This window comes from Anopheles aquasalis, chromosome Y (assembly GCF_943734665.1).
Source record: "Anopheles aquasalis chromosome Y, idAnoAquaMG_Q_19, whole genome shotgun sequence".
NCBI lineage: Eukaryota > Metazoa > Arthropoda > Insecta > Diptera > Culicidae > Anopheles > Anopheles aquasalis.
In genome coordinates, this window is record NC_064879.1 from 676,792 (window position 1) to 702,500 (window position 25,709).

A 25,709-nucleotide genomic window follows, 5' to 3' on the forward strand; every position below is an offset into this window, starting at 1 on the left:
CAACGTCAGCAGTTATGTTGAGCTCCACGGCTGTTCGCCCAACTGTCGCACCACCGCCGAAGAATGTGCGCCGTAATCCCGTTATGGAGTTTGCTAAAAAGAAAAAAAAGCCTGTTCGGCCGGTCAGCTCTCTGACCATGTTTGGGGTACCTGCTACCATTGCGCCATTTCGGACTTTGGCCGGCAGCGGCATTCCACTCGCAGCCGGCCGACCGGACCCTCCCAGACCCTCCGTACTCGTTTGTCGCGCGATGTCCGCTTTTCTCGCGATGTTGCTTTTGCCGGGGAGGGCATTGTTTGCATTATTGGCTTTTCTTTTGTTTTGGGTTGTTTATTATTATAACAAAGCATTATACATTAATTTGTGAATCGTTCGCAGTTCCACCCCTCATTCCACCTCCTTCATCCCTACCCCTTTTCTTGCCGTTGTTTTGCTTGCTACTGTCGCTATAAATCGGTGAATTGCTTGAATTGTATTAACAACATTACGGAGGGAATTAAATTATTAAACGAGGATGAGAACGCGGCCTCAATAAAGGGTTCTCCCGGGGGGTGTGGGGGGTTAGGGTGAGCGGAGCGAAAAAAATAAAAGAAGAATAAAATACTCTCAGCCCTCTGCTCCACCCTTTAAGGCCGGAAATTCGCCCCCCACCGCCCTTTCCCCTTCCAACTTCACCACAACGTTCCCGGGCACACGAGCGGGTGGAACTTGCGTTTTGCGTTTTTGTCTTCCTTCCTTCCTTTTACAATAAGTTATTAAGGTTATCTGTGCGGTACGGTAGGTTATGATTTGATAAGGCAGCATCCGTGTTAAGTTAATATCAAGCGCTATAACGCTGCGAAGGCCACTCGCGATGGCTTTATTATGTCAATGTACCTAGGGTTTGTTTTAATAACACTATACATATAATAATGTTGTGTGAGAGTGGGCGTGCGAAGAGAGAGTATTGCTTCTTTTTTTTTGTAAAATCTCTTAATCTCGCCGCACACTGCACACGCATCATATCTCGAGTGCCAAAGTGCTCTAGCGCATCTCTTCATTAATCCTTTTATTTTGTTTGTTTTAATTCTCTCTACACTCTCTCTCTCTCTCTCTGCACTCTCTCACCCACCTCCCATCTTCTCCTTCTTTCCCTTCCCTTCCCTTTTCTATCCACTGTCGTAAGGCACACAGTTAGCGAAGAAAAGAAGGCCACAGGGAGTCGCGGCCGCGGACGAACTCACTTATCGCTCGCATAAACCGCGCCACGGACTAGGATCTGTTGCTTGTTGCTTTTGTTGTGTTGTTTAATGAATCGATTATCAGTCTTCAACTACGGGAGCTGGAAGTGGGTGCCCGGGAACCCCTACGTTAACAGCGAGTGGCACACACTTGGCATACAATCGCAAAAAACGGGACACCCGTAAAGCGGCCCATAAACGATCAATTTTATTTATCTATGTTTGCATGCAGTTTGATGGACGTAACGTCGGAAGCCAATTTTACGCCATTTCTTCCTTGATGCCAACATTGATGAATTAAAGTAAAGGTGTGTGGGCCGATTTAAATTTGTTCGGCAAGTGAATCAATGAAGCCCACGCACATAAATATATTAACGGCAATGCATGCCAGTTGCATGGATTGATCAATAAAATTGAGCGTGTATGGGCCGCTTCAAGCATTATTGATGAATTAATGTAGGCGCGTGTAGTCTAGCAATGAATCATCCCGTCAACAAAATGGGTGGTGTGGGCGATTCTTGAAAAATATATTGAAGAGTATCCAAAGATGGGTCAAAATATTGCATCAATGCACAATTGGGCGTGTGTGTGTTGGCCGTGGAAGGCACTACAACGAGGAGGAGAAGGGGGTGAGAGAAGGGGGGGGGGGGGGGGGTTAAGGAGGGAATCATGAATGGCATCTCGGGAGAACTATTTGCTAATTTGGCCGGGACTTATTCAAAAACATCTCTTTTCTCTCTTGCTCTCTCTCTCTCTCTCTCTCTCTCTCTCTCTCTCTCTCTTTCTGTGTCTCTTTCCCTCTCTTTTAGGCACAAGGCAGAAGCAGTCACCGGTACTCGATGCGTGAGCCGTCCCAGCAGCTGACGGACGAGCACGGACCGCGAGCAGTGGCTACTTCCTACTAAACCTATTGGCACTTCGCCTATGCGTAAATACGCCAGCGCCCCTCGCCTGACATCGTCATCGGTCTTACTAACCTAGATTGCTGTTGTTGTTCTCGCTTTTGCTGCTGCCACCGCTGCTGTTTTTGTTGTCGTTGTTGTTAGCTACGATTGTAACCAAAGAGGTCGCAGTTCGCAGTAACTGACTAGTTGGTTAAAAAATGAAGGGAATGAGGGAGATTGGTGGCTGGTGGAGGGGTTTCGGGGGAGTTGGTTTATACGGGGAGGGAGGGAGGGAGGGGGGACAACTAACCGGAATAATAAAACTCGTTTTACAAATACTTTTCTGTGTTAGATAAAAAAAACACACACACGCATCCGGACGATGCGGATGCGGAAGTTGCGGCGCGATGGCGTCGCCCACCCTCGCCTGCTGCTGGTGACGGTGGCGTTGGTGGCAGTGATGGTGGTTTTGCGTATGTGGCTTAGGACGTTGCGGACGATGCGTGCCACTACCACCTCCCACGCCCCTTCCCCGTCCTGGCACCGCATTCAAAGAACCGCATACCGTCATCGCAATCGACGGCACCGCTTTATGTTGGTGCTGATTGGGTGTTGGTGCCTCTCCCGTTGCACCCTAGGCTGTAACGGATCGACAATCACACGCACGCAAGCACACATACAGTTGCACACACATACAGGCACACGAACATACGTTTTAGTTATGGCATACCACAAGAGATAAGGAGAGAGGGAGAGAGCGAGAGAGCGAGAGAGCGAGAGAGAGAGAGAGAGAGAGAGAGAGAGAGCGAGAATCGCAGCCGGGGGGAAGGGTTGGGTCCCGGTGGCTCCCGAAGGACGTCTCCCTCATTCCCCCCATGCCCCGGCCCCTTCTCCTCTTCCTTCCCTCTGGGCTACCCTGCGGGCGCCTGTCTGGCGTTTCTGTTTTTCTTTACAGGTGTTCGTCGCCAGGATAGTTACCGTTCCGGTTGAGTGGTTGCCGCTCCGAGGAGTCCGTCGGCCGGTTTCGCTCAAAGAAGCCACACTATAGGCCAAAGGAAAGAAAGAAAAAAAAAGGAGAAGAAGAAAAAGAAGAAAAATAAGCTAGTGACCATTGCGAGCGCGGGCCCCATGGGACTCACCTTCGACAGGAGATAGATGAGCAGGAGCAGGATGAGGGTTCCGGTACACGCGGCCAGCACCACAATCCAGAGGGGTACGACATCCGGCTTCGGTATCGGTTCCGGTACCGCCAGCACCTTGATCTCGTGCGTCTTGATCGGTTTCTCCTTCGGCTGCCCGATGTACGGTAGCTTCGTGACACGCGCCACGATCTTGGTGGAGAAGTGGAGCGGTGTCGAAGCGGACAGCTGGTGCAGCGTGTGCGCGATCGCACGCGTTCGAAGCGCGATGAACGCGACGTCCTTGTTGCCGATCGGACCGGCGACACACCGTAGCATCGCGCACCGCGCCGTATGGCAGGTCAGTGCCTCCTCGAGCGCCCGGTCCGCCGTGTCAGCCGTTGCTTGGCGCCGCTGGCGCTGCGAACGCTGGTCAAACCGCTGGTAGTAGCGGAACTTCTGGTCAACCGTCTCGTGACCCTCGTTCAGGTGCTGCTTGCTGAGGTGCGGTATGGTCGTACCGGTATAGTGCTGACCAGCGTACTGGTGTTGCTGGTGCTGCTGATGCTGTTGGCGATGCTGATGGTGCGAACCGATGTAGTCGTGAGCGGTGCGGGGCGGTACATCCGTACTGCCGTCCTCCTCGTATGCTTCCTCGCTCCGATCGTACAGCGTGTCATCGTAGCTGTCCTCGTCCTCATCACCGATACCGGCGTACGTTGTACCGCTCGTGTAGATCATGTGCGTTCCGTTGGACGTCATGCCTTGGTAGTGCTGCTGGCGGTGGCCACCACCCGTCGTATGGTGGTACAATCCCGTACCAGCTCCCGTAGCCGTATTCTGCTGCTGTTGCTGCTGCTGCTGCTGCTGGATAGTGGTGCTCGAAGTGGACGTATGACTGCTCGAGCTGGTGCGTCCACCGTAACTGGTGCTACTACCGGTGCTCCCGGTGGTGTAGTCCGTGCGGAACCGATTCGCCATTGCGTCCAGTGCACCACTACTACTACTGTCCTGACCAACAGCGCTTTGGCTTCGGTGGCTTCCATCAAGCTGCAGAAAATTGGTAACAAGCCCACCGGTACTGTGCGAGCCGACCAGCGGTTCGCCATCCTGCTGGCTCATCATGCGGCGCCTACCACCTGACGCCGACGATACACCGGTGGCGCTGGCACCAGCAACCGACAGGCTCTGTCCAGCAACCGACAGGCTCTGTCCAGCAACCGACGTGCTCTGCGTGCCCACGAACCGGTCGGATGAACCTCCGTACTGCTGTTCGTAGCTTTTGCTGCTGGTGCTGGTGCTGGAGCTTCCGGCAGTGTAGCCACCCTCCTTGCCCATAGCGACACCGAGGGAGTTGGGACCGATGGAACCGGCACCGGCACCTGAGCCGGACTTCCGATACTCGTTGCTCTCGTACGACACCCGCCTACCGGAACCATCTTCCGTGCGGTGGATTGTGTGGTTGTGGGAGGTGTAGAAGGTACTAGTGCTGCTGCTGCTGCTACCGCTCGAACCACCTCGTTCGCCTCCGGTCACTTCCAGCTGTTGCTGCCCTTGCACACCGTAGCTTTGGCCTTGTTGACGCGATCCAGCCCCGCCATAGTTTGACTCCTGTCGGCGCTCTGTGGCGTAGGACGTGCTGGTGGATGCTCCACTGCCACCGGCACCACCACTACCACCTGCTGACGTCACCGTGGACGAGGATGATGATGATGATGAGGAGACGGAATGCTGCTGCTGTTGCTGTCGACGCTCGAAGCCGCCATCGGCCGTTCCTCCACCGGTACTGGACTGGGAGCGGCGCTCGCTGGATTCGTAGTAGCGTCCTCGGCCACCACTGGCGGTCTCGGTTTGAGTTCGGGTACCGGTGGTCGCCGCACCAGCACCGGAGGAGAACGAGATCGGGGTCGGGACGACCCCGTCGAGACCCTGGAGGCGCCCGGTCAGCCGGCCCGTACCACCGGCCACCTTCGAGTAGCTGGTACCGGAGACGCCCACCTTGTCGAGGAAGCTCTTCCGGGCGAGCACCGTGTCGAGGGCGAGGTGCCGGCTGTTGGCGTACTCGGTCGGTTGGCACTGGATGTTGCCGTGCGTCTCGGGTTGGTTGAGCAGGTACATCAGCGGCACCTGGTCGATCGTTTCCGTCGGCCAAAGGACGAAGAACTCGGCCTCGTCGATCGTGGACGGGCCCTCGTTGCGGATCTCGTAGATGTGCACGATCTGCGGACCGAGGTCCCGCTCACTGGTCGCCTCCGCTAGCGGCTTGTACTCGGTGTAGTTGTAGAGGAACTCATCCGGCAGTGACACCCCGGACAGGGCCAGGTTGGTCCGGATCGAGATGCCGATGCTCTTGCGCACCACATTATCGTGCAGGCTGCCACCGAGCTCCGGGTTCGTGGAGTTCGCCTCGAGGTAGAAGTCGTAGCTCGGTGCCATGCCGACCGCAAACGACGGCGCGAGGATGACCTTGAAGTTGACTACCTTACCGCTGGCGAGCGGATTACCGATGTCACACCGGAGCGTACCGTTGTTGGCGTGCGACGGTGCCGTACACAGTACCGGCACATCCCGCACCTCACCCAACCGGTCCACTCGCCGGAAGTCGAGCCCGGCCGGTACCACCATGTAGAAGCCGGCCTCGAACGCATCCTCGCCCCGGTTCGTGATCAGCACCTCGACCGTCAGTAGATTGTTCGAGCCGAGCAGATACTCGTCGACCGACTTGATATCGAGCCGCAGGTCCGGTATGCAGACGTTGTCCGGGCCGCAGTTCTTCTGGATGTTGATCGAGTCCCGTTGGACCGTGCCCCGGTTCGCGTCCAGTACCGGTTCGACGTTGAGGCGGGGCCGGCGCTGCCGCTGGCTCAACACGACCGTACCACCGGCACCGCGGCTCTCCCGCAGCCCGTACCGCATCTCCACCTCCAGCGGCGTAATCTTATCCCGGACGTTCTCGCCCACGTACACCCGCTCGCTCCGGCACTCGAGCTTGCCGCGATACAGCCGCATCGACTGGTTCAGCACGTTCCGGCCCTCGTCGTTGAGGAAGAAGAGCCGGGGGCTTCGGGGGCTGCGCGCATCCAGCGTCCACCCGATCTCGATGTCCAGCACCGGTGGCACATTGATGCCACCGTACTTGAGGCAGGAGTTCACGACCGTACAGGCGACCTGCTTCTGTGTGCGCTCCAGCGTACAGTTGCGCTCGTCCAGCGAGATCAGCTTGTTCTCCGTCTCGAACAGTGTGCTCGCCTCCATGGTGGCGACCGGGCGGGACCGGAAGACGAGCACCTTGTCCGTGTCGTACGCACCGACCGCTAGGTCCGGGTACTGGTTGCCATCGAGATCGATGCCACCGGCGAGCGAAAAGCCGAACGTGCTGAGACGCCCCGGCACACCCCAGGCCAGCTCTTCCGCCTGTAGTACCTGGGACGGTTTGGCGAGGGTGCCGGTGCGGGCACCGTAGAACACGTAGACCGCACCGCGTCCATTCGGTCCATCGTACGGTGCCCCGACCGCAAAGTCACCGTACCCGTCCAGATTGATGTCGGCCAGCGAGCAGACGGACAGGCCGAACCGGGCCCGGCTCGTGCTGCCATCGCGCGTCTCCAGCTCGCTGAAGCGACGCTGATCCCCGGCGCCCCCCGCGGCTACGCCACCGTGGTAGATGATGTACACCCGGCCCGTCTCGTATTTGCCCTCGTTGTTCGGTTCCGTGTGCATCGGCGCACCGATGATCAGATCGTCCAGCCCATCGCCATCCACGTCGACCGCGGCCAGCGAGTAGCCGAAGTACGCACCGATCTGCTCGCCCGTAATGTTCTGTTGGTTCGTCATGTTCCACGCGTAGATCAGCACCTTCCCGAGGAGGCCGGCACCGCGCGGCTTACCGACTGCGACACCCTGCGTACCGTCCCCGTTGAAGTCGCCCGTCGTCGCCGAGTAGCCGAGGTAGCTGTCATCCTCGTCCTTTTTGTCCTCCAGCGTTTTGTACACCTTGTCCTTTGGGTTGTTTAAGCTGTACGAGTAGATCTGACCTGCGCGTGCGAAAAACAGAGAAAGAGAGAGAGAGAGAGAGAGCGACCGGTGCGTGCCAGTATTAGTCATCCGATCATCGAGATCCCAACCCCCAGTACAACTGCTGCTGCCGCACGGCTGATAATGGGAAGCGCTAGAGAATCCCGCGTGTGTTTTGACGGGGTGGTGGTTCTTATCGATCGTTTTTTTTTGTTCTTTTGAAGGAGAAACCTCCGCCCCACCAACGGGTTCTTCCGGTGTGACCGATGCGCCGTCAAGGGTTCTGGAGAGGTTTCGGCGCAAACGGCAACATGGCCAGACACGTGGATCGCAAGGGGCTGGCTTTTCCCTCCCAACGAAAAAAAAAAAAAAAAAACCGGAACCAACACACCCCACACCTCGCTCGCCACGAAGCGTGTGCTTTAAAGAAGTAGTAATCGAAGGGAAGCCGAAAAAATACAAAAAAATAATGTAAAACGGATGGAATATGGCACTACGCATAGAGAGAAAGAGCAAATGGGTGGATGTGTGTGAAAAAGGAGCATGGATTTTTAGGTGATGGTGTAAAACCCTGACCCCGGCCCCGACCAGCAGATTAGCTTGGCCAACAGACTCGTTTTGGCGTCCCTGAGAGCTATCTAGTGTACCGGAATGTGTGGTGGAGAACATCGCAGGAAACGTGCTGCCGATGAGTAGAATCCCGCCATTCGCCCAGATAATCTCTCGCGGACAGACGGTACTAACGAACGGCCAGCCAATCTGCTCGACCGAGACAGGGCAAGGAAAGAAAGGGTAAGGTAATGAGGGGTGAGATTAGGGGCCTCTGGGGTTTTTGTTTGGATTTCTCGACGTCTCGGCTGCTGCTCGACGGGCACTTCCACTTCCCGCTGTTTAAGGGGTGTGTTGGGTGGTGTGCTGTGGTCTCGCCGTTTCTCGCCGTGACAGCCGCGCCGAGAATAAGGCCCCGTCTCACTCCCGGCAATGGTAGAGAGATGATAAGCCCACAGCTATACCTACAACAAGAACAACAACAACAACAGCGCTACGGTGGAGGTGGATGAATATGTTTTTGGTGCGGTGGTGTTGGTGGGCGCAGAGGCGACGGCGACGGCGGCAGATGAGGTTTTATATACTACAACAGCGCGCGATGCGAGATGCTGCGGTCGCGGTCCACCTCGCTCACAGCACAGTCTTGTGTATGCCTTTCAGGTGCGAGGTGGTCACGACGCCATGAACTGACCGAATAATGAAAGAGAAGGAGAAAGAGAAAGAGAGAGCGAGAGCGGACGGACCTTCCACGGTCGTATGGGTGGAAGGATTGGCACTACCGGGCCAATGGAAAGCGGATGGTTGTTTGATCTTCGTATGGGAATGTCGATAGATGATGATGATCTGATGGTTAGTAGTAGTAGCATAGGATCCGGTATCCAGTTCTCCGGATTCGTGCCCCATCCCAGCCGGTGTCGCTACGTGGTGGTATGTACATGGGGTATACCGATGGAGTGGAAGGGGTCCAAACTGTACAGTTCCCCGATGCGTCCCACAAAATGGTGCCTGTGACGTCATCATACTTTTGTTTTTTGTCGACAGCCGAATCCCTGCTATGGTTCACATACACGCATGCGCTATCACTCAAGAATACCGAGGAAATCCAGAACTACGCACACGCACACACACACACACACACGGCTGAATACGGTTCCGGGTTCGAGAAACGAGCAGCCGCTAGATCGGCATGACGAGCAACATGCAACATAGCACCATTGAGGACAAACCCCTGGAGAGGTTAGCTCCAGCCCTCCACCTGGTATCCACAAGAACTCTCTTATAGAGAGGGAGAGAGAGAGAGAGAGAGACAGTTAGGACCACGTGGCCTGTCCTGGCGTGTTAGTTCATGCAGCAAGCACCGATGTTCACACGTGAGCACGAGCAGTTAACCATGCGCCTTCTACAACGTTAAGGATGCGTATAGTAGGTTAGAGAGGGCGCTAGTACGGTTGTAAGAGGCATGTCGACGGAAATGTAGAATGGGTCGAAGCGAATTGATTTTTAATTGCATAAGGAGGTAAGTAGGAGAGCGAGAAAGAAACAGAGTGGTGTATAAAAGTTGGAGCAAGAGTAAAATCGGATCCGACCGTTCTCGGTTACCTTCTCCAAAGTGACCATACCGCGGGGGTTTATAGGGAAACACAACGTCGGTGTTAATGGAGTACATTTGTCCTGAAAACATTCAAAAACAGAGCGTGCACTCATCACAAGGAATGGTGGAAATGCATTAATTGGATAATTGAAGGGTGGGTAGGAGGGTGGTTTGGGCGAGAGGGAGATGGGCTGAGCAGCCGAGCAGCAGAATCTGGGAGTATCATTCCATTCCGTTGATGCTGAAGATGAGGGAGCAGGCACACATGGAGCTCAGCTGGATGCAAGAGTTGTGATCGGTTCGGTTCGGTCTGTCTCATCAGATCTGAGATGATGCGTTGAGCTCGTGGTCGTCGGATTCGATTCGTTTTTTTCTTCTTTTATTTAGGAAGAGAACACACCAACCTGTGTCCTACCGGTGATGTCCGTGTCGAGGGTCCGATTCTTTGAAACAGGCGCCCGTGAATAGTGCCCCAGAAATCGAGGCGTTCATAACAAGGAATGGCAGCCAGAGGGCTTGAGGTGGTTTGGGAGTGGGGGGTGGGGTGGGGGCAACAACGGAGTGACATGCAACGCGCTAATATCTAATGATCTTCTTCTGTACTCTATCAACCCACACACGCACGCACGGACGGACGGACACGCACGGACGGACACACAATAAATTCTCTGGAACACACTCGTCATAGGCAGGAGAGTTGGCAGCTATCTATAGAAGCGCTGCTGGTGCAGCCAAGGACCGTACGAATTATACAGGACCACGAATCAAGCGCCACTGTTCTGACACTGGGGGGCGTGGTGCGGGTGTGTGCGGCGATGCATCACACAGATAAGGTGCGCTGTGCAAAAAAAACACACACAAAAAACCCATTTCTACTCACACAGACACGCACACACACTAACACACTGCTACGAATAGGGACCTTCCTTATTCCTGGCGCGTAAAGTACGCCCAGCGTGCTGGCGCGTTGACTTAGTGTGATGCCTCCTACAGGCCGCTACTGTGCATAAAAAACACACGAACACGCACACAAACGCTTGCTACGCATCTACTAGGGGGGAAGGCAGCTACAGCAGGAGCTGGAGCATGATGGGTCGCGATCGCGATGGTTTGATTATGAGCATGATGTTTGGAATGGATGCGCATGTCGGAGCGCATCCATGCCTGAAAAACGAAGCCTTTGGCAAAAAAAACAGTGTACAGTGACTCGAATCCGAATTCATACGGCTAACCCCACGCCAGCTACGCGACACAGACTCACGTCCGTACAGCATTACAGCATGCAAATTATGTAATTATGACAATTGATTCTAGTCGAGAAATTAACACTTGAAAAGGCCGATATAAAAAAAAATACTCATTGAGAATTGATACTGATTCATTATGACATCAATTAACAGTAGATTTCCAAACGCTTTCATGAAAATTGCAAATCATGTGCAGATTGGTGCGAACAGACTTCCCCCCTTAAAATCATCACCAAGCCAAAACTAATTAACTTTTTCCAAGAAGGTGACATCAGTCATAACAAGTGATAATTTCTCTACAAGAATCAATTGTCATAATTGCATAATGTGCATACAATAATGCTGTACGAACATGAGTTTGCGTCGCGTAGCTGGCGTGGGGTTAGCCGTACGAATTCGGATTCAAGTCACTGTATATGTGCGTGTGGGTGTGTTTATGAGAAGGAGAAAGACATTTTTGTTTCGTGTATAGTTGGAAGGGATTGAACCACACTCAGCGAAGTACAAAAAAAGGAGCAAGACAAAAGGTTCCGCAAAGAGACCGACAGACAGACAGTCAGACATCGGTGATAAGGAGGATGTGCAGGATTTGCAGGATCCCCACCTCAAATGACGACGACTGAGACGTGGTATAGAGAGAGAGAGAAAGGGAAATATGTTTTTTTTCCGGGGGACATGAGGGTCGGTACTGGGCAGTCCATACCTTGCCAGTAGTAGCTTCCCGGTGCACCGATGAATACGCGCGTGCCATCCTGCGGAGACGGAAAAAGGACACGGGAAAACAGGAATCAAAGCATTAGTTGAATTGCACCCCATTGAGGACGCTCTACAGAGCCCCCTTCGGTTCGTTCGTCCCTGGGTGTTGGACTTGGGGTCTTACTTTGGTCAGCGCTGCGCTGAACCCTGCCTGACACGAACCCTGCCGATGATAGCCCCAATATGCTGCAGAAGAGAAACAATCCGAATAGTTGAAGATAGAGAGAGAAAGAGAAAGAGAGAGAGAGAGAGAGAGAGAGAGAGAGAGAGAAATGCTTTGAGGTATGTACGTACAGGTCCGGCACGGTGACAGCTCCTGGAACTCGCGCATATTGTTCTTCGCTATGTGGCAGGTACCGACCGGTTCCACCCGTTCCGCCTTCCTCGGTTGCAGCTGGTGAAAGACGTAGCGCGGTGCGCAAGCCTGTCCGGACAAGCACCAGTGATGAACGAAGCAAGCAAGACAAAAACAGAGAGAGTTAGAAGTGAGCCATCCAACCTGCGCGTTATCGAGCCATTGGCAACGCGAACCTTTGGCTAATACCTACCACGAGCGGTCCATCGATGCCGGCGCTGACGACGGTCGCACCGAACCACTGATTCGACTTGGTGTCGATTTGCTCGTTCTGATCGTTCACTCGATTGCCTACCGGTCAAAACAAACAAACCAACGGGTGAGTCGGGGTTCTAGGGGTTGGGGGATTGAAGTGTTTACAATGACGCCATCGCCGGCGCGACGGAACGTGATGGCATCACCAGCAGCCGCAGCAGAACAGAAGAGATTTGAAGCAGAGGCTCTAGCTACACTACCCGTCTGGCTATCAGGGGTTTCACCCGAGATAGCCCGAGGGTTGGCCGAACTGAATCACCGAACTAAGCAGAACTTAACCAGCAGAGAGAAGGACACACGATCAAGCGCGAACACGTCACTTGCCAAGTATAGAAGAAGCAGTAGCTGTAGTGGAGTCGGTGTGTATGTTCACGCACGTGCGTCTGTTTGTGGGAGTAGTGTGGCCTGTATGACTGGTGCTACGTTTGATATTTCCAACCTGTTCCAACAGCACACGGCATTTGTGGTCACTTTCGGCTCTGAGGTCGCTCAAGCTCTAATATGGCTAACACTGGACCTGTACCTGGTTTGTCCGCAAATTTGGGGGCTGCCTAACCACTTGAAGGGCGCGCTTACTGTCTAGCTGTCCATTTACCATCTATTCAGTCATCTACAATGGCTCTCACTGTCTCTCTCTTTCTCTCTCTCTCTCTCTCTCTCTCTCTCTCTCTCTCTCTCTCTCTCTCACACACACACACACACACACTCTTGTAGCTACATATGAGCAAACTGTTTAGTATGCAACAGCTTCAAGGGACATTGCAGGCGAACATCTAAAGAGTCTCCCCAAGGTACAAGAATCTTCTGCTAGGATCGCACTCCACCGATCTACCGCTCTTTCTCAACCACGTGATCGGTTTTATTTTTCTGGGATCTGGATCAGGAGGACGCGACGTTGCTTCTGCAAGTTGCGCGTACCGAGTCCAATTGTTATGTGTTTGGTGTTGCGTGTGCGCGCACGCTTGTGTATCTGTGATGCATTGAGCTAGCTCGGTGGACCCACCTTTGAACGTGAGGAAGCACTTTTCCAGCCCTGATCACATTTCCCGCAGCCGCAGGGCATGCCAGCAGAACCGTTCCGCGAGGACGGGTGGTTAAAGAGAAGAAATAGTGGACACAGGGGTGGGGAGAGGATGGGAGAGAGAGAGAGAGAGAAAGAGAGAGAGAGAGAGAGAGAGAGAGAGAGAGAGAGAGAAGAGAAGAGGGGAAATTGCATTCCCGCACGGCCATTAGCGTTCGGCAGTCTCGATCGAGCGTTTGCTAATTCGTGCATTGCTGATCGTGCTCATCAGAGGCGTGCGCGTACGGTATGCACATATCCTATAACAGCACGCGCCAGCACTACGGCCACGGACGGCCTGTGCGTCTATGAAGCCATCATCTCGCGCTACTCTAGTAGCTACAGCGCCCGCGTTCTATTCTAGGGTACAACACGCATCGGAGTAGCGGAGAGTCGGTATACACCACACCGGCACACACGCAGACGGGCGTCAAATGGCGCATTACTCATCTTGCATCTGTCAGCTAAAAAGCGTACTACTTTGAGTGAACCTCATTCGTTTGCTGACACAACGACGAAGAGGAGGAGGAAGAGAGGGTGCTCTAGACTACTACTACTACTACTACTACTACTACTATGAGTATGGTGGGGTCGCCAGTAGGCAAACATGCATCGCAACTAACCAGCCGGATGCTATGTGCTAGGGATGTGCAGGGGTACACAGAATTAGACAGGTGACTCAACAAACAACACAACACTTCTGCTGTGACCGCACCAGAACCAGAGCTGGTGCCAGAGACCGATAGAAAAAGAGAGAAGGAGAGAGAGAGAGAGAGAGAGAGAGAGAGAGAGAGAAAGATAGAGGGACGGTAAGGGTAAGAGGAGGTAACCGAGATGATGATGGGTGGGTGACAAGAGCAGACAAGCAGAAGAGGGCAGTAGAAGGGATCGGTTACTTGCCGTACAGATCGAACTGCACGTCCGTGATGTTGGACGTTACGTTACGGCCGGTGGCGCGCAACTCTACGATCGGTGCGCTCCCTTGCGCCAGCCGTGGGTTAGCAGCCGATGGTGTAAACAAATCGAGGGAAGAGAAGGGCGGTAAGCGAATGGGGCAGCATACATATGGCCTAGGACCGACGAAGCACCGGATATGCCGGAACGGGAACGGAAATTGGAAACAAGCGCTGCATTCGTGCGTGCGTGAGAGAGAGATTGTGGGTGTCCAACCACCACCTTCCAAGGACCAACGAAGCGAGCGCTTCTCTCTGCACTGTTGCAGCTACAGGGAGGTGCCGATGTAGCGATGCTTGTAGCATAAATAATAAATGATACTATACACTGTCGGACACGTTGAAAAAAGCCTACTTGAACAATAGTGGTACGATTCGCTGTCGCTTCCATTTTCTCCTTCTCAGGCAAGCCTATGATGATGTTGATACATTGGCTACTTATGCTCGAACAATAGAAAACAGGACCACATTAGTGTCAACCTTTTTTGAGATGGATTAAACTACGACGGATTTCAAAGATAAACAGCGAGATATCTTACACTCAAATGAGAGCAATCTCATTAATTCGTGTAATTGTAATGCATTTGATGTATGCATTGAAATCTCCGTTTTTTTTACCAAATTTAATCGGTTATTTCTCAAAAAATCTTAAAAATCTATTTATTAAACATATTGCCCATCGTTAGCCACTACTTTTTGCCATATTTTGGGTAAATTTCGAATTCCATGTCGCAAGAACTCTTCATTTTTTGAAGCATTTTAGGCAAGAATTCGATTCCCTTTATTCGATATTTTCATAAAGAATGAGGTGCCGTGCCTTTTGTCTTGGACGTTTTAAAAAAAAGGTTTTGTTCACCGGTTTTGTAATGATTCGGCCGCATCGTTAGCATTAAAAAAAAAAATTCTTCGCGACAGTTATCCCATTTTGATGGTTTTTTTAGGTCAGAGCTCGCTTAAATGGATCAATTATTGTCGATAACGTTCTCCATCAACAGTTTCACCAGTTTCCGGAGATTCTTAGTGCACGACACCCGTGAAAACTGGAGCTTCTCATTGGATTGATACACCCGAATGATCGGTGTCTTTAACAACAAAATCTTTGCTTCTATGCCTTTTAAAACAATTTTCAAGCATTTTTTATGCATCGTACCATGTGCAATGTAAGCTTAAACCAGCACACGATAATTTTCAGCAGGCGTTTTCTTGAAATGAAAAATAAGGTTTTTAAAACTTCCCGCATATTGGGCTTTTCAGGCATCAAACTTGACATTTTCAACTGGAGAAACAACAAAGATGTTGTAGTCAATATTGTGAGCAGCAACTTATTCCGTTTAAAAGGTATTTTGTTACACTTTAAAACGACATAACAAATGAGGATGTTATCCTTCCTCAAATAAAATGCATACACCTAATATATAAAAATTTATATGGTTTTATCTTAGGTGACATCTCCCTGGATACAATATGTTCATGGGTCGAACACACGCACGCACAGGCATCAGCAGTCGAGAAGGGAGAACACGCGCACGAGGGAGGACTGCGAAAGCAGCGGCTCCCGTGGATCGTGGAGCGAGCGAACGGGTTGTTTTGGAAGGAGATGTAACCGCGGTGGGGTAAGAGAAGAGCAGCAAGAACAGCAAGTAGAAGAAAAAGAAGAAGAAGAAAAAGAAGAAGAAGGATGTTGAGGGGATGAGAGAGAGCGCGGGCGCGCGCTCGCGGTGCGGGTGCGCCTTACCTTCGTTATCGAACGGCACCAGGGAGCACCGGCTGTCGTCGTAGATGTCACACCGGTACACCGCACCACCCTCGATCACGTCCGGTTGCGTGGTGTTGGCCGTCGGAGCGCCCACGATGACCCTGCGATGACAGAGAGCAAAAAGAGAGAGAGAGAGAGAGAGAGTGTGAACCAGAGAAAAAGAGATGGAGACGCACAAACACACGGTGGGGAAAGATACATTAGCGTTATTCGTAGCCGAATATTTATATCCTCGCGAACGTCGGCGACGACGACGACGAGTGACGACGGTGGCGCGGAGGACAACATAATCTTCATCCGTGCCGCACGAGCTGCCGTGCGGTGCTCGTGGTGATGGTGAATCATGTCGCGCCGACGAAACCAACCGCCACTAACGTCACGTCATTTCCGCCGATATACAGGCTGCCGTACGGTGTACACCTTCAGCCACCAGCCATGGCAGCCACAGCCTTTCGCATCGCTCATCGTGCCGCCGAAGAGCCACCATTGACTCCAAACATGGCCGTGATGGGTACAGCCAGTCAGCCAGCCAGCCATCCAGCAATACGTCCCCAGGCCCAGTCCAGTCTCCATATTTGGAATTGCATCTTTGGCGGGATCGGGGTCCGCTCGGTTTCGAGTTGGAGAGTTCGACTTGTGGAGCCGCAACCGTGCGCAGCGCAAAACCCACTTGGAATCCGCGTTGGCCCAACTCGAGACGGACATTCCGCTTGACTTGGCTTGCTGCCAATTCGTCTCGTGTCTGCTGCGTGATCGGAGCCGTTTAACCAATTTACCGTGGTTGAAGTGCACGGTGGCGAGGGTCTGAAGCACAAGGCTCACCATACAGCTCACTGACTCTGTAACTCCCGGTCACCGGGTGATGGTTCTCTGATAGTGCGTTCTCCCGATGGTCAACTTCCGATAAACCCATCGCCGTCGTCGTCGCCGGCATTTGCTGGAGGAGATCATACCAATTGATGCCAACCACGTGCGTGGCGGATCCAGCAGACCAGGGATCGTTACCCTATACAACGCCGACCGGCCAGAGCGCCATGCGCTAAATCAATCTACATACCGATCAGCGAACGCAGCCAGTCGTTGATTGCTTAATTTGGTCCAATCCAAGATCGGTTTTGAACCTCCCAGACCCTTGCGCCGATGACCGAAAGTGACATCCGGAAGACTCCGGGCGGAATTATGCAGGCTGCTACGTCCCTCTCTCTCCCTCTCTCTCTCTCTCTCTCTCTCTCTGTCGCCGCTCTTTCGCTCTGGGAAGTATTTCTTCGCGCCCCGAAGCCGGAGCGGTTGGAACAAACAAGCCATTAAAATCGTACATGGCATGATCGGTCGGAAGTCCCTGCAGCAGCAGCAACCAACCGATCTCAAGGCTAAAACTACGATGGCGCGTTCAACGTAAATCACTCGACGCCGATGCAGTAGCAGCAGCAGCAGCAGCAGCATCTGCGCACAACATGTCTCATCACTCTTCTTCTTCTTCTTCTTCTTCTTCTCTCTCTCACTCTCTCGCTACCTCTACCGATCCTCTCTCTACCAAGTCCCAGTGGCGGCGATGTGCAATTGACACTGAACCGTCTTACGCCGTCTGTTAATGGCGGCGGCCGCGCACCATATGGTTTTCCGATGTGGCTCAGCCCGCCCACGCCCGTCTCTCGGTCGTCCCCGTTAGGGTCTCGGGTTTCTCCTGCATGTGGAATACGCATTAGCATAACCGTAGGTGAGCGCTCGCGCCACGGGCGCCCACGGGACCGTCGCAAACGGCCCCGGGGGAAAATCCCTTCCAAAAAAAAAAAAAAAAAACAGATACCGACTCGCCAATGATGCCGGCCTTGCCACGCAAAGCGTGTTGTCGCCGCTGCAGCGCTGGCGTAAGCGATATACCAGCCACCGGAGCGCACAAGCTGTGGCCGTAGCTGCTGTTACCGCCGCTTGCTGCTGCTGCTCCTGCAGTTGCAGCATCCTGGAGTGGTTTACCAAACTCGAACGTGGAGTTACGAAATTCGGACGCGCTCGAACCGCGTCCCCGCTCCTCATTCAGGGCTTTCTAGGGGTGGCCCTGACTGGCCTGATGTGCCCTTTTCCTCCTCCTGGCCTTGCTGTTTCGCGTTAATGGGGCACAAACGGCGAACGGGGCAAGATTGTTATAGCGACATATTTTTTTTTTCGATTGCGATTTTTTACCGCACACACTCATAATTTTATTTAACAATGTCATGCATACCAAATTGCAGATTTCAGATGCCTGAAAACATATTGACGAGGCCGAACGACGTCTGTAGGGCACATTCACGTATGACGCTGCCACAGCTGTGACTGACATATCACTCTCTTCATCGGTCGTATTGGTTTTGCAACTGAAGGGTTGCAAAGGAAAATGTTTACCGGAATTTTGAGTACATAAAACGTACATTTTTTTCTTGTCACTTGTTGTATAATTTCCGCCCCTCTACAATGGCGTGAAATTTCCACCGACACTCACCGTCTAATGGTAAATGCTTTTGCGTCCAGTCCGTCGATGATTGATCGAATATTCGACAAACGATCAATACATTCAAGAGACGTCAATAGAGCGTCAATTCTGCATGAATAATATTGCTGAAATAAAATGGAGCGCGTGTGTGGGCCGCCCTTGGGTTGGATCTTAAAAAAAAATAGCTCTCTCTCTCTCCCCCCCCCCCCCTCTCTCTCTCTCTCTCTCTCTCTCTTGCTGTGTTTTTGTTCATTTCTCACTTTCTGGCTCCCTTTCCCAGTCGCAAATCAGGTTCGAGCTCGTTCATGAATCCAGTTGACGACCGCGATGATAGAGCCACGGGCGCGCACCAATATCGTCTCCCACCACCCACCCTGGCATTGAACAACAGATGGTCAGATCAGGTGGCCATGGTATGGCGCAAAATGTGTCCCGATGGGTTGCGAGTGGCTTAACGGCGACCAAAATTCGAATTGGTCTGTTCGGGAACGTGAAAGGAAAGAGAGGAGCGGGGGGAGGGGGGGGGGGGGGTCTACGGCCCCTGGGAAGCAAAACAATTGTAAAGCTCCCAGGGGTTGAGAGTAAGGGAAGCGGGATCGTATTTGGTGAATAAATATACGGGCTCGCCCCGACTGAACGAGGAAAAAGGGGGTGGGGGGGGTGTGGGGAGGGCCTGTACTTACCAGCTCTTGTTCTGCTCGCGATGGAGTGCCACGCTGAAGCCGAACATCGAGTTCGGGTCGCCCTCCTGCAGGATGAAGTTGATCGTGTCAAGGTTGAAGGCTGCGGTGCCCACCGGTCCGGTGCTCCAACCGGTCCAACAGCAGACCAGCACCAGCAACAGCAGCGCCGGTACCGCGCTGCCAACCGTGGCGTCCACCGTCGATCGACCACCGGCCCGTCGAACCACCATCCTGCTCGCGGTTTCCGTTCGGTCGGTCGGTTCGGTTGTTGTTGTTTTTTGTTTTGTTTTTGAAGAAGAAGTATTATTGTCGCGCGCTCGTACGAGTCGCGCGTGCACCCCTGCGGTCACCTTTCACGGGGTTTTTCGGTGGCTTTTCGTTGACACACACTAGCAACACTCGCACTTTAGCAGCTGGCGTCCGTCGCTGACCTGCCTAGCCAGCCCTAGCGAGCTGGACACGCGTTGATCGTCGGCGTCGTCGTGGGTGTGCCGTAGGTTTGTTGCAGTCGTTTATGGGGTGCTGCGGTGCTGTGGCTGGGTTTGTGGTACGGAGAGAAACGTGGTGAGCACGGCCATCGATTAGCACCTAGTATCATGGGGAGCACTAACTGTAGCTCGCTAGCTTGCTTGCTTGCTTGTTTGCTGCATCGTCGTCAGCTGGCGAGCGAACGCGAACGAATGCTAGCGAACGCGCGCGCGCTCGCGTCTCTGTGGCACCGTTTGCGGTAGGAAGAGTGGCGTGAAAAGGGAAGGAAGGTGGTGAGAGGGGCTCGTGTCCTTGGGGCGTATATTACATAATCAACCGCACCGCTACCTGCCCCCCCCCCTCCCCCGTCATTCTCCATTCCGTTGCTCCCATTTTACCACTCCCAGTTCCCGGTTGTGGCCTGGCCAGCTAATTCATCGTCGTCGTCGTCAGCGACGTTGTCATCGTCTGGTGCGGTCTGGTTAACGGGCAAACCGAATGCACGCTTTTTCACTCGTCGCACGGTTGGCAACGGTGAAACACATGGGAGGCGCCAGGCGCCGGCACACAGAACACGCGGAAGTCGTGTTCCAAAAAAGGATACTGATTTTTCCTCCCCCCCACTCCTCTTGGAACCCTCCAGCCAATCAAGGTAATCGGTAAGCGATTCGGTCATCAACGTTCCTTCGCAAAACGGGCACCACGGTCTGGGCACTGGGCACTGGGCACTCCTGTCTACGTGCAGCACATAAAAGCCGCCAGCAACCCCCCCCCCCCCTCCCTTCCATCGCACCGCCTAGATATTCGCCGTAGAGCGGTGCGATAGGCTGGCCAAAAAGGGTGGCATTTCCGCCACCTTCCGTGACGCGGTGGGCGACGGTGATGTCGGCGTGACGACCGACGAGCGCGATGGTGTTTCAGGTGGTGGGTGGGTGGCCCACGCACCCCACTCGGTTGGTCGGTCGATGCGCTGTCCGTGTTGCGACATCCAAACTCAAGGGTGAAGTCACCAAACCAACCCCCCCCCCCCCCCCCTTCGGAAGGTGGCAATCATCGTGGAGGCACAGGATTACGGTGCGTCGCGAGATCTCGTTCGCTCAATTGTTGCGCTCTCTAAAAATAGCACTTCATTTACGCGGCCCCATCCCGATCGCGCGCACGCGCACACTCCCTGGTTGATGGACGGATGGTAGATTGGGAGAACCGCGTGGGGGAGCGGGGCCGAGCCGAAGGGAAAACTATCTCATCTCCAAACCACTAGCATGCAGCCAGCGGTTCCGTGCACCATCTGTTCCGTCGCGCACCGATTGCGGAATGTGTGTGTGCGTGAGCCGCGCTGGAGTGCGGTTTCTGGGTGGGCCCAACTGCAACGGAACTCGAGGCTGGCCAAAAATGGAACGGAAATGGAAACTCCCGCGCGCCCGGGCGCGCGCGCACCAGCTCACGGTGCGGGAAACAAAAAGGGCCAAAACAATAATCCGATTACACAGCGAAATGGCTTCACCTCGCGGGAGACTCTGGGTGCGGTTCCACGGTTTGGTTTGTTTGTGTTGTGCCGCCCTCGATGAATTTTTACACTCCGCGCAGCAGACGGCCGGTTACCAGTTGGTTCTCTGGGGTCGGGGTCACAACCGTACAGACACACATACAAAACAGCACACGCACAGAACACTCGCACTGGCCACCGCCCCCGCTCTTCTTCTCCCCGCCCGCAAAACAATCTCGATCGATCGAATGCTGATCTCTCGATCCGCTGCTCGCGCAACTCTACTCTTCACTCCCTTTTTAGTATCTCCTCCTCGAACCCACCCCTAACACACGGTTTACCACTACCACCACTACTACTACTACTACTGCTATTACTACCAGCACGGTGATCTAACCGCTCAAATAAGAACAGCAAACCAAACCGTGGAAGGACCGCCAAGGAGATATTCCGTGGTTGCCGCACAACCCCTTTCGGAGGGCGGGGATGCACGCAACGGGGCGGCCTACGTACACGGCAAAGGCAGGCGGCAGTGGACGGTCTGGTGCGCTGCTCGCTGGTCGCTCTCTCACGAGCTGTCGCTGCTGTCTTCTCGCTACCTTCTCGATCGCGCCAACGACGACGACAACGACGACTTCCTATCAGGTCGGCGTGCTTCGTGTGACTGCGCGGCACGGCGACCACGGACCGCCGAGGAGGCGACCGACCACCAAAAGGCACGAGGTCGTTCTCGGTGACGTCGGTTCGCCCTCGCCCTCGCCCTCGCGATGGTGCGCACACTGGGATGCTGCTGCACTATGCGGCAGGATAGGATTATCGCACCGAAAACAGTCCGATTATTATCATCATCTTCATCGTCGAATTCCTATTGGCGAATCTTGCTGAAAGAGTAATGTTTTTCTTTTATTCTTATACCTTCCTCTGATAACTTTTCCTTCCATCCATCCGAATGTTCGCATGGTTCTCCGCCCGCCCGAATTCACCACCTGCAGCTGCACCCAGAGCCGTCTTCAGCCTTTTGGGGGGGGGGGGGGGGGGGGGGGGGCCTTGGGCACATTATGATAACGGGGACCCCCTTTTTTGGACTTGTAACGAGGCCGCTACAACAAAACTAAGCACGATTTCGCAAAGATCCAAAAATGAAATGTTATAAATTCACAATACTATGTAATTGTTAATGTATAAAAAAAAAAATATATGTACAAAATAAAAAACAAAAAGAGAAAAGTTAAAAAATTATCCTAAAGATAGAAAGATAAACCAATAGACTCTGTCAACTTTCTAGCGTATTTTTCTAGTGAAAACGTACCAAATAGACTTGTGCAAAATGTATCTACTCTATGAGCTCATTTAAGAAAACGTAGGTGCCAAATTAAGCTGTTCACTTTATAAAATACCAGCCAAACCGTTGGAGATTCTCGTCTAAAAACATGAGAGGAGAACTTTTTCTGTTCTTTGCGTATAACACACCAGTTGCCTATGAAATCATCAGAACTACCAAAATTATACAACTTTTCATAAAACAACGCCACCTTCAGTAGACAAACATCGCCTTTAGTAGAAAATTTGAAGAGAAAAATGTTCTGATGCCAACAAAACATCCGAGACTTCATCTGCTGTAGAACTGAACAATGCACGATTTAGCTTAACCTCCTGACATGTTATTACGAGCTTGCTAGTTACAGGAGAATCTGCTGGGGCATTGAAGTTAAATTTAAGTTAATCATTCGTTTACGATAGAATTTTGTATGGGCTACAGCGGTAGACATTCGTTTTGCCGAACTAAGTTTTTTCGAAATTTAGCCATTCGCTTTCCATTTTGATTAATATCAACGGTATATTTTACCGTTCTTTAACACAGCTATTAACAAAAAACGAGAAGGATGTGTTTCCGAGAAAATATGGGGAAAATATGAAAATTTCACATAGAGATTCGCTTAGCCGAACTGCTTGAAAATATTTTTTTTTCAATAGTTTTTTGAAGCAATAATGTGCAAGTTGGTATTTTTTATTATTGCCTCTATTTCTAACAAATTCAATATAATGATTTGCCATGGGTTCCGATTAGATTTAATGGGTTTCCTGTTCAATTTAAGTCTAACAGTCGTCAATAGCCTGACTTTAACTCGAAATATTTTTAATTTACCCATATTTTGAAAAAATCAATCCAAATAACAAATCCAAATAGTTTTTTGTGTAATTGAAATATGAAATGCATGCTGGACACTTGCAAACTGGAAGACCCAGAAGGGGAATTGATTTTCAATTGCGAGTTAGTAGAATTTGACGTTACTTTAACATCATTCTGGCTGACCCCAATCGACCTAATTGATTTTTGCGACCTTCGTTGATCAATTGCGTTATTTTGTGAATGGTTCGTTTAGCTTTGATTTGATTTTGATATTGTACGACCATTGCACCCTAAAGAATACCTAAAATATAAAAAAAGACAATTAATGATATTTCAAGGGATATTGTCAGTTGGAATTAATTTCTGATTAAAATAAACACAATAAAATTTTTCCCCTGGTTTCTAATATGTTTGATTTTTCAGGCAAACTAGCAAACTTTTTTGTAAACCCGCGGAGATTTCAGGGGCCCCAACCAGCGCGGGGCCCTGGGTATGTGCCCATTGTGCCCAATGGGAATGATGGCCCTGGTTGCACCAGACGACGGTTTTTAGCAAGGACTGGAGATTGGTATGGTTAAAAGGAATTAGTAGTAGTGACATACGGTTCAGCGGCCACATCTCGCACTTCTTTTCGAAGCGATTTTCCGACAAAAACTAACGATCTGTGTAGGTCGGTGCCAATCGTAGCATTAACGGTACTAGCACGCAGGAACAACATCGATTCGAACTTTGGTCTGTTTGACTCCACACTGCCAGCTTCACTGAGACTGATCAGATTCTGTGTCGTTCTATGGTCCACAGATCATCTAAATGAGACCGATTATTTCTGACAAAAACAAGTGCAACGATTAATGCCTTCAAATAATATTTAAAAGATTATTAGGCTGAATGCAGTCCCAGTAGAAAATCAACTGTGGTTGCACGATCTAGGGGATTCGAGTTTTATCCTTCCATAGGCGAGCTACTGTGCTAGCAATAACGCGCATTCGGAAACCCCACTTTGGCGAAGGATTATGGAGTCATTGTCCTGAGGGTCCTTACCCAACATAGAACCTCCGAGGGGCTCATAAGACGCGCCGGTAGCGAGTATAGCGATATGTTCTAATGTGTATTTTTACCATTTCCGCTTCGATTCGATTCAATTTTCGCGCAATACTTCCGAATGGTTCAGCATTCGCAAAAAAAATAGACGGCACCCGGGTCGGTAGGGACAGTCCACCGTATTCCTCTGGCCCCTGGGTGCCCATCAGACCCATCTCCCACATGCTCTTCCAAGTAGTGGTACCTCATCTGGTCCTCCGAAAAGAAATAAATGAGGAATCATTCCATCGAGTTCCTAGCGTCCCGAAGCAATGGATTCTGCGAACGGGAATACCTGGGGCGAGTCGATCTCGTCACGGAACAAGTTCTTCGTGTACGATGTGTTCACCGTCGGTGTCAGTGCGGTGCCTTTTCCCTCGGCTTCGATTGGGCCGCCGCCGACAGGCATCTGAAATTGAAATTTGAAGCTGGGGTAAGTTGAAAGCTGTGATTCACGGTCCGCAGTTCGCTCCATCCTCCGGGAGACCATACTGGCGGAATAATGGTGCAGGTGTGTGGCTGCTGGGTGAACCGGAAACCATAGCACTGGAGGACGCTGCGATTGCCTCACTACACTGTCACTAGAGGGCGCAAGAAAGGAAGCTTTGCACAAAAGCTTATCAAAAGCTTGCTGAACGCAGTTTTGTCTACGGGCCTGCGGTTCCAGTAGTCGAATTTCTCAAAAAATCGGTTTTTGAGAAATTCGACTCCTGGAACCGCAGGCCCGTAGACAATAAGGCCGAATGGCGACAATCAAATCTGAGCTAAAATCCGTATTCACCAATTTCACCAAATTCTTGGTGAGTTTGTGCGAGTTCATCCGAGCAGGTGACAGTTCGCGGTGAATGGTTTTGCAGAAATGTGGCCACATTTGACGTCACGTCATGCGCCCATCAGCGGTGAACGGTCGGATGACTGAATTGGCGTTTGTGGGGTGGCGAGGGGGTCATGATGAATCCCTGTGTCCGATTTCGACTGGACGCTGGACACGAAAAATGTTGATTTTTTCCGATGCAGTTGAATGCAGTTTTTCGGGTGGGGATGGTCAATATTGATTAATTTATCGCAGCATGTCGGGGAAAAGCGTTCCAGCGCCTTGATTAAAATTATGGGAAAACCACGATCCAAGTGGTCCGATACGATATACGATACGACGGCTTGCAATCGGCAGCGTGAAGTGTCCCGTCGCAGTACTGGACAGGTATCGGTGGGGCGGCTTTGGCGTTTGGTCCGTCCATTCCTATTAAAAACTACTCCAAACCAGGGTCACCGGAAGTGGCACCAAGCGAGATGAGCTCTGATTTGCAAGAATGCTAGCAGGCGGTAGTATCGGTTAGCGAACGGGGGAGCGAGAAATTAAATTTTGCCAACCAAACAGTGTTAAAACTGTATCAGCGCGTCCAGACTTCCAGCCATGCACCACTCGTGCCGGGCAGCGCCACCATACGTCCGTGAGTGGAACTAGTTTCGAGGTCACGTGAACACAGCTTTTTACCAATCAGCGCCGAAGTAAAAAATATCGCCAGCAGCAGACATTTTCATGACAAGCTTAGAGCGAGGTTGGCTTGTAACTTCGGCCGCCGCCATTTTGACTTCTCGTGATTAGGGGGCCACAGAGAGAAGTGTTCCCTG

At 52.1% G+C, this 25,709-nt stretch overlaps 2 protein-coding genes across 16 annotated transcripts in view; one reads left to right on the top strand and one right to left on the bottom strand.

The window, feature by feature from the left end:
* Positions 1-878: 878 nt before the first annotated feature.
* On the bottom strand, positions 879-21,527 carry LOC126579794 (integrin alpha-PS2). Of its 13 annotated transcripts, none has more exons than XM_050243397.1 (11): positions 21,466-21,527; positions 19,524-19,622; positions 18,913-19,448; positions 15,739-15,860; positions 11,929-12,026; positions 11,675-11,804; positions 11,505-11,566; positions 11,328-11,376; positions 9,386-9,457; positions 3,245-7,257; positions 879-3,147 (listed from the first exon to the last, which is right to left on the bottom strand). In XM_050243397.1, exons 3-11 carry the CDS (start codon positions 19,140-19,142, stop codon positions 3,055-3,057), a joined length of 4,869 nt encoding a protein of 1,622 aa, XP_050099354.1. In that variant the 5' UTR covers positions 19,143-19,448; positions 19,524-19,622; positions 21,466-21,527; the 3' UTR covers positions 879-3,054. The 13 variants fall into 13 exon arrangements, with proteins under 13 accessions (XP_050099354.1, XP_050099365.1, XP_050099356.1 ...); XM_050243408.1 differs by lacking the exon at positions 19,524-19,622 and having other exon boundaries at positions 879-2,744; positions 3,084-3,147; positions 21,380-21,520; XM_050243399.1 differs by having other exon boundaries at positions 21,380-21,520.
* Positions 21,528-25,624: 4,097 nt separating this feature from the next.
* Positions 25,625-25,709, top strand: part of LOC126579792 (histone lysine acetyltransferase CREBBP) — a 20,567-nt gene continuing 20,482 nt past the window's right edge. For all 3 annotated transcript variants that reach the window (XM_050243391.1, XM_050243393.1, XM_050243392.1), the window contains exon 1: positions 25,625-25,709. This exon is cut by the window's right edge and continues 91 nt beyond it. The gene's annotated coding sequence lies outside the window, so the exon portion shown is untranslated.

Excerpts from the sequence above, each read along its gene's own strand:
- LOC126579794 (XM_050243400.1), bottom strand. The coding sequence starts at position 19,142 with ATGGTGGTTCGACGGGCCGGTGGTCGATCGACGGTGGACGCCACGGTT. Across the intron at positions 11,567-11,674 it reads GCTGTCACCGTGCCGGACCT|CATATTGGGGCTATCATCGG; the intron begins GTACGTACATAC and ends TCTCTTCTGCAG. Across the intron at positions 7,258-9,385 it reads GTATGGTCACTTTGGAGAAG|GTCAGATCTACTCGTACAGC; the intron begins GTAACCGAGAAC and ends TCGCACGCGCAG.